Source organism: Babylonia areolata, chromosome 10 (genome assembly GCF_041734735.1).
Source record: "Babylonia areolata isolate BAREFJ2019XMU chromosome 10, ASM4173473v1, whole genome shotgun sequence".
Lineage (NCBI taxonomy): Eukaryota > Metazoa > Mollusca > Gastropoda > Neogastropoda > Buccinidae > Babylonia > Babylonia areolata.
The window spans coordinates 9785704-9797606 of NC_134885.1; the positions used below are offsets into that span (position 1 = coordinate 9785704).

Here is an 11903-nt window from a genome sequence, read left to right on the forward strand (position 1 = left end):
AAAGATATTAGATTCTCGAAACAGTAGTTAAATAAACAGGAGTGTCAGCCTGAGGCAACGCGTCCACCTAGAAAGCGAGAGAATCTGAACACACTGGTTCGAATCCCCTAGTCGCGTCGCCAGTATTTTCTACCCCATCCACTACTAGACTTTTGAGTGGTGGTCTGGATGCTAGTCATTCGGATGAGACGATAAACCGGGGTACCGTGTGCAGAGACAACAACCCAAGGCAACAAAGTGGGATATTCCTGGCAATGTTCTGTAGAAAAATCCACTTCGATGGGAAAACAACAAAGTAAATTACAAGCAGAGAGCAAAGAAGAAGAAGAAAAAGAAAAAAAAAGAAAAGAAAAAGATTAAAAAAAGAAGAAAGAAAAAAGAAAGAAAAGGTAGCGCTCTCAGTGTAGCAACGCGCTCTCCCTTGGCGGGGAGAGCAGCCCAAATTTCACACAGAGAAATCCGTTGAGACAAAAAAAGATTAATACAATACAATACAGTACAATACAATACAATATTTGTATTTGTATTTGTGTTTCCTTTTATCACAACAGATTTCTCTGTGTGAAACTCGGACTGCTCTCCCCAGGGACAGCGCGTCGCTACGCTACAGCGCCACACATTTTTTTTTTTTTCCCTGCGTGCACTTTTTATTTGTTTTTCCTATCGAAGTGGATTTTTCTATATAATTTTGCCAGGAACAACCCTTTTGTTGCCGTGGGGTTTTTTTTACGTGCGCTAAGTGCATGCTTCACTCGGGACCTCGGTTTATCGTCTCATCCGAATGACAGAGTTATACAGTGGATAATTATGAATTCATTGCCACGATAGCCGCAAAAGGCTACGAGAATTTTGATATGTATGTCTGTCTGTCTGACTCTGTCTGTCTGTCTGTCTGTCTCTCTCTCAGGAGCTGCTGTGGATCAGGGTTTGTGGCAACACATTGTCTCTCTGTGTCTCTCTGTGTCTTTCTCTCTGTCTGTCAACTGATACAGTGACGACGAAAGATTTATTTATTCATTTATTTGTTTATCTGTCTGTTATTTATCTACTTATTTGTGTGCCTTGTGTAGGTTTCTTTATGTATATCATGTTTGCTACGGGTCACAGGCCTATACGCAATTAAAACATTTGTTCTTGTTCTTGTCTCTCTGTCTGTCTCTCTGACTCTGTCTGTCTGTCTGTCTGTCTTTGACTTTGTCTGTCTCTCCGTATCTCTGTATCTGTCAAAGTATATATGAATTCATTGCCGCTAAAAAGTTATGAGATCTTTGATATTTCTCTGTCTATATCTGTCTACATACCTGTGTGTGTGTGTGTGTGTGTGTGTGTGCGCATGTCTGTGTCTCTGTCTTTCTTTTATGTTTGTTGAATCAGGAAACATTCTTTCTTCATTAAACATCTGATTAAAATAAACAACAACAACAACAAGAATAACAAAAACACATGTTTGTTATTTAGATGCTAAATCAACATGTCATCCTTTCAACTAAATATCTGTGTTTCAAGCATGAATGTTAAACAAAGAAAAAAAAGTCGCCAATAAAATTATAAACTTCTCAGTCATGAGTATTCTTATTATTATATCTATATATCGCTGAATCTTGTGCAAAGACAAATGAAAGCGCTTTCGCACCAGTCATTGACACACATGCATAACTCTAAAACTGGAAAAACTGAAGACAAGGAAAAGGCAGGGAAGGGAGGCTATTTTGGGAAGAGGTGGGTTTTAAGACCAGACTTGAAAGAGCTGAGTGCGGAGACCTGACGAAGAGAAAGAGGAAGTTCATTCCAATTGCAAGGTCCAGAGACCGAGAAAGAACGGCGGCCAACAGTCGAGTGTTTGAATCTGGGTAAACAGAGTGGATCCGAAGCCGATCGTAGTGAGCGAGATGGAGTGTAGAGGTGAAGGCAGCCATAGAGATAGGAAGGGGTAGATTTGTGAATAATTTTATAACATAGAGTGCTGATCTTGTACTTTATATTGCGTGAGACAGGTAGCCAGCGGAGATGTTGCAAGAGAGGAATGATGTTCTCAGATCTTTTCTTTCTGAGGACGAGTCGGGCAGCAGAGTTTTGTATGCGCTGAAGGGACTGAATGGATGAAGCAGGCAAACCAGACAATAGAGAGTTACAGTAGTCAAGGCGAGAGAGAATGAGAGAAACGACAAGTCTAGATGTTGCATAACGACTGTATTATGATTAAATTTGGCGAAGGATTCCAGCTTTTGTCTACATAAGTAGACCTAAGTATAGAATATAAATTTTGTGTATTCGTGTCTGTATTCGTATTCGTATGTAGAATATAGCCTACAGCCTTCCGTCATCACTTTGATCCGAAACGATTTTCTTGAAAATCTGTTTCAGTCACTGCAATTTGATAAGCAGCAATTATTGTTGTTGTTGTTTTTTTTTTCACCCGCAAAAAGTTGAATGTAACATAAAACTAGGCAGAATAATTCACTTAATATCCCTTTACAAGTATAGCGCTGTGTCCTGTAGCGACGCGCTCTCCCTGGGTTGAGCAGCCCGTGTATTTCAAACAGAGAAATATGTTGTGACAAAATGTGAAACAATACAACTCAGTTCAATAGAATACAATGTTATGCGATATAATGCGATGCAATGCAATTCAATATAATAAAATACAATACGATACGATACAAAATATAATACAATACGATACGATACTATACAAAATGAAATACAATATAATACATTACAATACTATATGATACGACACAATACAAAATACAATACAATACGATACGATACAATACGAAACGATACGATACAATAGAAAATACAACACAACACGAAACGATACGACAAAATACAATATAAAACACAATACAATACAATACGATACGATACGATACAATACAAAATACATTACGATACAATACGATACAACAAGGTACAATAGAAAAAATACAATAAAATACGATACGATACGATACGATACGATACAACAAGCTACAATATACAATACAATGCATTCAATACGATGCAATACAACTGCAGTCTCCCGTTATAAGTATATCATCATACTATGCCTGGCAGTCGTGGAGTGATACAACGTGAGATGCTTAAAAAACATCAGTATTGTGTGTGTGTGTGTGTGTGTGTGTGTCGATTATCGTGTTTTTTTTCTCTCTCAAAGTCAGGTAATCGTGGGAAGAGTTGGGCTCCGTTCTTTATCAGCTGATCAGCTGTTATTGAAGAGGACAATGTGATGTTTTAAAAAAATGCAACCCAGACACTCGTGATAAGTGTGTGTGTGTGTGTGTATCTGTGTGTGTGTGTGTGTGTTTCTCTGTGTGTGTGTGTGTGTGTGTGTATGTGTGTGTGTGTGTGTGTGATAGAGAGAGAGAGAGTTCGCGCTCGCGTTCGTGTGTATGTGCGCGCGCGTGCGTGCATGCGTGCGTGCGTGCGCCCGTTCTCTCTTGTGTGCATGTATATGTATGTGCGTGTGTGTGTGTGTGTGTGTGTGCGTTCGTGCTTGTGTGTGTGTGTGTGTGTGTGTGTGTGTGTGTGTTCCACTTGGGTCTATGAAACCCAGGGCGCAGATCGTGTGCGTGCTGAATCACGCCAAGTTGCGCGAAAGAACTTGTGACAGGCACGAGTTCCTCACGTTGTGATCACAAGGATGATTAGCCTTGATAAGACGACTGTATAAAACACAACTGTTTCTCGCAGTCACAGCACCGGCACTACCAACCAAACACACCGCTGTTTCCAATCCTTGTTCGCCGTCTACCAGCAGGGAATTCCCGTTCAGCTAGCTGGTAATATCAGTTATTTGGGGGTAGCGACGACTCTGGTTTTCTTTAAACTGAAGGTGAGCGATGCTTTTCGGCGTTTGAATAAATTGGATATGTCTAGATATTAGTTTTCATGTCTTTTCACTATGAATGTCAAAAATATGATTAAAAAAAAGAAAAATGTAGGGGAGAGCACGCCTGAATGACTTTATCTTGATGACTATGATTGTGACAATGAAGATTATGGTGATGATCGTAATATGACGGACGTTGAGAGATTTAGGTTGCTCTGATGTGAGTGTGTGGATTCTATTATGTGTGGGATAATCATCGAAATCATTTTAGTATAATACATATACGTCAAAAGACATGTGATTAGATCAACATCAATTATTAGGTGAGGGGGGGGGGGGGGGGTCAGTTTCAGTTTCAGTAGCTCAAGGAGGCGTCACTGCGTTCGGACAAAACCATATACGCTACACCACATCTGCCAAGCAGATGCCTGACCAGCAGCGTAACCCAACGCGCTTAGTCAGGCCTTGAGAAAAAAAGAAAAAAAAAGGGAATAAATAATAGATAAGCTTACATAAATAAATAAATAAATAAATAATTATAATATAGAAAAAAGGTAGTAGTAATAATAATAATAATAAGATAACAATAAAAAAAACAACCCAAAAAACAAAAAAACAACAACAAATAAACAAACACAGAGAAATGAGAAAAAAAGAGAAAAAAAACAAAAAAAACAACAAAAAACAAAAAAAACGAAAAAGAAAACCAACAACAACAACAAAACAAAAACAAACAACAACAACAAAAAAACATTAGTGGTTATTGCGCTGATTCTTGTAACGTAAACGCTTGATAACAATTCTGTTGACCGCAACAGGTGTCCAGGAGTTTTAGGAAAGTCACCAATCTTGGTTTTCGTTTACTGTTAATGACAACTAGACGTATCATAACAATTATGTCTTAAAGAACTCAGTCCGGACGAATAGTTTTCTCCCTTGCTTTTCCCAACAGACGACCCATCACAAAAAATACAAAACATCAAGTAACTGATTGAAACTCACTGTACTTGACCCACTGACCCCTCTCCTCACGTCGTGTGAACGCACCCCCCCCCCTCCGCCCCCCCCGCTCCCTCTTCACTGCTCTCTGAAGCTGAGTCACTATCAGTACCTTCTTGCTGGTAGCTTTCTTCACTGCAGATACTTTATTCAACGTCTTCATCATCCTCGTCAATGTCGAGACCTTCACTTTGAAGCATTTCAATCACTTCAGCAGCGGTAAAAGCCGCTGTCGTGATCTTTTTTGCTTAAAAAAAATTCCACTTGTATCGCCTGCGACGCCATTTTCGATACGTATGCAGATTAGCTTGTCGTGTGGGGTCCTGAACTCGCTGGCTCGCTGTGGAATGTGTTGTCACGGAATCTTATGAAGAAACTTTCCATTCGAACCTTGACACGTTCGCAATGCCCGGTGAAGCTACAGTTGTTATGTTACCTCATGAGGAAAACGTGGGGGAAAAAATGTCGAAACCGCTATAGCGTTCCATAGTCCATAGAGTTCCATAGAGTGAGAAATAAATAATCACTGGAGGCGTCTTGTTTTTTGTGCGTTCCGTACATATCTGCGTGCTCTTTTCTACACTCGTCAGCATTTTATCTCCCCTAGCTAGACTTTGAGTCCTTGTCTGGACTTAAGTTTTTCGGATGAGACGATGAACAAAGTTCCCTTGTGTTGCATGCGCTTTGCCGGCACGCAAAAGAACCCACAGCAACCAACTGTTTGTCTCTGACAAAGTCATATAGCGAAATCCATTTTGATAGTAATAGAAAATAATATATTTCCGGGAGGAAAAAAAAAAAGAGGCAAAGAGGTGCTCCATTGTTGCGACGCGTTCTCTCTAGGGAGAGCAGCTGGAATTTCAAACTTACAAACATGCAGTGCAAACAAGCAATGCAATGCAGTGCAGTGCAATGCAATGCAATACAATACAATGCAATGATTTCGAAATATGTTGTAACAGAATACAATACAATACAATGCAACGCAACGCAATGCAATGCAATGCAATACAATGCAATACAATACAATGCAATGCAATACAATACAATACAACACAACGCAACGCAATGCAATGCAATGCAATACAATACAATACAATACAATGCAAGAAGAAAACAACACAACACAATTCAATCTCATGCTTTCGTCATTTCTTTTTTTCTTTCTTTTTTTTTCTTTCTTTTTTCTTTCCACCAATCAGATGCTCCGTCTCATCATCGTGGTCGCACTGTCGGCATCAGCTCTGTCAGCATCTCTGCTGGACCTGGACCGAGAATGGATGATCTTCAAGAAGACCCACAACAAGCTGTACTCACCACAAGCTGAGGCCGTTAGGTCTGCATGTCCTTCCTCCTGTTTTGATTGTTTTGTTGCTGTTTTTTTTTTTTCTTTTCTTTCTTTCTTTCTTTCTTTCTTTCTTCTTCTTCTTCTTCTTCTCATTTTACGCCGTCTTCTTGGGTTGTCGTTTCTGTTTCCTGTCTTAGTCTGTAATTCCCTTCTGGTTCTGTATGTACGTGATTATTGTGTGTGCATGTAAGTTTTTTGATTTTTTTTTTTTGCTTTTGTACGTGATTATTGTGTGTGCATTTTTTTTAAATTTTTTTTTTACGTAATTATTGTGTGTGCAAAAAATTTTGTTTGTTTGTTTCTTGGTATTATTATTATTGTTGTTGTTGTTGTTGTTGTTCTTCTTCTTTTTGTTCTTCTTCTTTTTGTTCTTCTTCTTCCTCTTCGTCATCGTCGCCTTTTCATTTTATCATAATTATTATCATAGATATGATCATAAACTTTTAATGGTTTAAATAATACACAGTTATTACTCTGGTTTTTTTTTTCCTGTTTCTTTTCTTCTTCCACTCATATTTCATTTACTTGATATCAGTACCATTCATTTAACTGTACTCCCTCCCAACCCCAACCCCAACCCCACCACCACGCCCCAATTGGGTCTCCTCTTTTCCCCATTTCACTTTGTCTTTTGATTAATACAAACTTTTGTCTCGTCTCGTCTTGTCTTGTTTTTCTTACTCAGTCCTGTTTTCATTCTGTCTATCCCCACTGTGCCTGTCTTGCCTTGCCTTGTCTTGTTTTGCCTGGTCTTGTCTTGCCTTGCCTTGCCTTGCCTTGTTTTGCCTTGTCTTGTCTTGCCTTGTCTTCCCTTGTCTTGTTTTGTCCTGTCTTGTCTTGTCCTGTCCTGACCTAATTCCGTCTAGCCCCACTGTGCCTGTCTTGCCTTGCCTTGTTTTACCTTGCCTTACCTTGTCTTGTCTTGTTTTGTCTTAATTCTGTCTATCCCCACTGTGCCTGTCTTGCCTTGCTTTGTCTTCCCTGTCTTGTCTTGTCTTGCTTTGCCTTGTCTTGTCCTGTCTTGTCCTAATTCAGTATATCCCCACCGTGCCTGTTTTGCCTTGTCTTGTCCTGCCTTGTCTTGTATTGTCTGGTCCTGTCCTAATTCTGTATATCCCCACTGTACCTGTCTTGCCTTGCCTTGTTTTGCCTTGCCTTGTCCTGCCTTGTCTTGTATTGTCTGGTCCTGTCCTAATTCTGTATATCCCCACTGTAACTGTCTTGCCTTGCCTTGTTTTGCCTTGCCTTGTTTTGCCTTGCCTTGTCCTGCCTTGTCTTGTATTGTCTGGTCCTGTCCTAATTCTGTATATCCCCACTGTAACTGTCTTGCCTTGCCTTGTTTTGCCTTGCCTTGTCCTGCTTTGTCTTGTATTGTCTGGTCCTGTCCTAATTCTGTATATCCCCACTGTAACTGTTTTGCCTTGCCTTGTTTTGCCTTGCCTTGTCCTGCCTTGTCTTGCATTGTCTGGTCCTGTCCTAATTCTGTATATCCCCACTGTACCTGTCTTGCCTTGCCTTGTTTTGCCTTGCCTTGTCCTGCTTTGTCTTGTATTGTCTGGTCCTGTCCTAATTCTGTATATCCCCACTGTAACTGTCTTGCCTTGCCTTGTTTTGCCTTGCCTTGTCCTGCTTTGTCTTGTCTTGTCTGGTCCTGTCTTAATTCTGTCTGTCCCCACTGTGCCTGTCTTGCCTTGCCTTGTTTTGCCTTGCCTTGTCCTGCCTTGTCTTGTATTGTCTGGTCCTGTCCTAACTCTGTCTGTCCCCACTGTGCCTGTCTTGCCTTGTCTAGTTCCGTCTTGTCTGGTCTTGTATTGTATTGTCTTTGGTGTCCTATCTTCTGTTGCTTTGTATTGTCTAGTTTTGTTTCGCTTTGCCTTGCCTTTTCTTGCCTTTCCTTGTCCTGTCTCGTCTTGTCTTGTCTTGCTTCGTCTTGTCATCTTACTCAGTCCTGTTTTCATTCTGCATGGCATGGCAAGGTCTATTCCAAACTGTACTTTCTTTGTCCTGCCCTGCCTTGCCCTGCCCTGCCCTGCCCTGCCTTGCCTTGTGTCTTGTCTTGTCACCCCTGTCCTCACGATGTCTGTGGCTGTGTGGGGACAGACGGGTGATCTGGGAGCAGAGCCTGCAGATGATCGTGGAGCACAACCTGGAGGCAGACCGCGGCCTGCACACCTTCCGTCTGGGCATGAACCACCTGGGGGACATGGTGAGTGTGGACCTTCACCACCATCCGTCTGAGACCCTGAAGCCATTTTTTTGTATCTTTCCCTGGCATCATTCATTCCCAGACTTCTCAGATTTCTTCGACACCTTTCCCCAGACTTCTACTCCTTTCCCCAGAGTACTACATCTTTCCCCAGCCTTCTATATCTTTCCCCAGAGTTCTACATCTTTACCCACAGTTCTACATCTTTCTTCAGATTTCTATATCCTTCTTCAGACTTCTATATATTTCCCCAGATTTCCATATCTTTCCTCTGACATCTACATCTTTCCCTAGAGTTCTGCATTTTCCCTGATATTTCTATATCTTTCCCACGATATCTACATCTTTATCCACAGTTCTTTCCAAAGACTTCCATGTCTTATCCATGTATCTTTCTCAGACTTTCACATCTTTCCAAGAGATCTACATCTTTCCTAGATGACTATATCGTTTCCGTGCATCTTTTCAGACACCTACATTTTTCCTAGACTTCTACATCTTTCTGAGACATCTTCATCAATCTGAGACGTCTACATTTTTTCTCGGACATCTTTCCCAGACATTTACCCCCCCCCCTGCCCCCCCAGCCCCCCAGACTTCTATAACTGTCCAGAAATTATGCATCTTACTTACACTTGTACATCTTTCCCAGAATTACACACATTTCCAAGTTCATTCCATGATGTACCCACATCAGTCCTCTCTAGTCAGCCATACAATTTGGATAGTTGCACTTACGTTCTCTCTCTCTCTCTCACACACACACACACACACACACACACACACACACACACACACACACACACACGTATTATGGGCAGGCGTACGTACGGATATCTGGCATCCGACCATTACATGATAAACTCTCTCTCTCTCTCTCTCTCTCTCTCTCTCTCTCTCTCTCACACACACACACACACACACACACACACACACACACACACACACACTACACACACAGAGCTTGGCAAGCAGGTGAACAAATAGAAAAATGCATAAGACACACAGTTAGAGAGAGACAATGGGATAGACAGAATGACAAAACCCACACCGAAACAGATAGCAGAGTGCACACAGGGATGGGTGTAGGGAAAAAAATGTGCGTGGAGAAGGTAAAATGGGAAACAATGGTTTGGCGACAAGAGATCCGTCAACTAAAGATAGGAAAAGCCCTTGACATAAAATGCGGTCTACTGTGTGGACTCCTAAAAACTTGGCTTGTTGCTCTTCTCCTTGTTGACTCACTTGTGTAAACAAAGTGAGTCTCTGTTTCAACCCGGTGTTCGGTTGTCTCTCTCTCTCTCTCTCTTTCTGTGTGTGTGTGTGTGTGTGTGTGTGTGTGTGTGTGTGTGTGTGTCCGTGGTAAACTTTAACATTGACATTTTCTCTGCAAATACTTTGTCAGTTGACACCAAATTTGGCATAAAAATAGGAAACATTCAGTTCTTTCCAGTCATCTTGTTTAAAACAATATTGCACCTCTGGGATGGGCACAAAAAAATAAAAAAAGAAGCCTAATTATATGCAAACTGCATTTACTGTTATATTTATATTTTTTTGTATTCTCTAAACTTGGCACTTTGACCTCTTATTCTGACACAACAACAAGAGGAGTCATTATTATCTTTTTTTTGTTCAAACAGGAACTTCTTTTGCTAAGCATGGAATTTTTAATTTTGCAAACGTTTTGGTGCAGATAGTAAAAAAGGGAAATCATTCTGTAATTAATACTAGGGGACTTAATTTATCCCAAGTGAGTCTTGAAGGCCTTGCCTCTCTTGTTTTTCTTCTTCTTCTTCTTCTTCTTCTTTACCCCCTCACTTCCTTTTAAATCTACCGCTTGTTACCATTTACACACACACACACACACACACACACACACACACACTCACACACACACACAGTATCAGTATCAGTAGCTCAAGGAGGTGTCACTGCGTTCAGTCAAATCCATATAAGCTACACCATATCTGCCAAGCAGTTGCCTCACCAGCAGCATAACCCAACGCGCTTAGTCAGGCCTTGAGAATATTTAAGTATATATATATATATATATATGTTTTTTAAAATAAAATAAAATAAATAAAAACAAAATCAATAAATAAATAAATAATTTTTTTAGAATAATAAAAAAATAATAGATAAATACGTAAAAATACTACTACTACTAGTAATATTTAAAAGGCGCAAAATCTTGATTAAGTCAACTCTAGGTGCGCGCGCACACACACACGAAACAAAACAAATAAGAACACATAAAGATATATATATATATATATATTTTTTTTTTTTTTACCCCACTGAAACATAAAATATAGCTCTGAAGATAATCTGACTTGGTTAGGCTTTCGAACCATTCATCAGTTCTGGAGAAAGGAACAAAGGTGGCGTTGACTTTTCAGACCTCAAAAGAGGTCGTCGCTATGCTCAACGGATACAAGATGTCCGCCAACAGGACCGCTGGCGCCACCTACCTGCCTCCCAGTAACGTGGGTGATCTCCCCTCAGAGGTGGACTGGAGGACAAAGGGCTACGTCACACCGGTGAAAAATCAGGTGAGTAGTGCGCGTATATACACGATAAAAAAAAAAAAAAAAAAAAAAAATCTGATTATCTTTAAAAGAAGTTCGTGGCACGTTTGCTGATGAAAAATAGATAGACGGAAAAACAAAATAAATTTAAAAAAAAAGTTAACAGGGTGTTTCATTCACACCTACGACACAATTGTTTCACCAGTCAATAAATAAAGTCATACAGAAATGGTCAACTCAGCATAAGCTTCCACAGTAAAATATATTCATTAAATTGTTGAATTAACCATTTTGATATACTACTACTACTACTACTACTACTACTACTACTAGTGGTGGTGGTGGTAGTGGTAATGATGATGATGATGATGATGATTGGTAAAGTGATCAATAGAAAACACAACTGAGTAGAAGTGAAATATAATAAAGGGAAATAATCCAGTTATATAATGAGGTGATGAAAGGAAATTCCACATAACTGATAAAAATGTGTGTCATGGATACCGAGAAGAGAATGATGAGTATCCGATATGTTAGAAAATGGAAATGATTGGTGAGTGAAAACACTCCTGTAACTATCTGCAACTGTATTGTATTGTATTGTATTGTATTGTACTGTATTGTATTGTATTGTATTACTCTTTGTCACAACAGATTTGTCTGTGTAAAAATCGGACAGCAACTCTGTTTTGTTTTGTTTTTTTGTTTTTTTTTTGTCTGTATAAAATAAACACTCCTGTAACTATTTCCAACTATACTGTATTGTATTGTATTGTATTGTATTACTCTTTGTCACAACAGATTTGTCTGTGTAAAATTCGGACAGCACCTCTGTTTTTTGTTGTTGTTGTTGTTGTTGTTGTTGTTGTTTTGTTGTTGTTTTTTTGTCTGTCTAAAATAAACACTCCTGTAACTATTTCCAACTATACTGTATTGTATTGTATTCTATTGTATCGTAGTGTATTGCTCTTTGTCACAACAGAT

At 39.8% G+C, this 11903-nt stretch overlaps 1 protein-coding gene across 1 annotated transcript in view; it reads left to right on the plus strand.

Annotated features, from left to right (window-relative positions):
- The first annotated feature begins 3678 nt into the window (after nucleotides 1-3678).
- LOC143286763 (cathepsin L-like peptidase) overlaps nucleotides 3679-11903 on the plus strand; it is a 15992-nt gene continuing 7767 nt past the window's right edge. Inside the window, exons 1-4 of the mRNA XM_076594524.1 lie at nucleotides 3679-3838; nucleotides 6037-6170; nucleotides 8283-8388; nucleotides 10791-10943. Coding sequence (XP_076450639.1) covers nucleotides 6037-6170; nucleotides 8283-8388; nucleotides 10791-10943 — 393 coding nt within the window. The 5' untranslated portion in view covers nucleotides 3679-3838. The remainder of the gene's footprint in view (nucleotides 3839-6036; nucleotides 6171-8282; nucleotides 8389-10790; nucleotides 10944-11903) is intronic.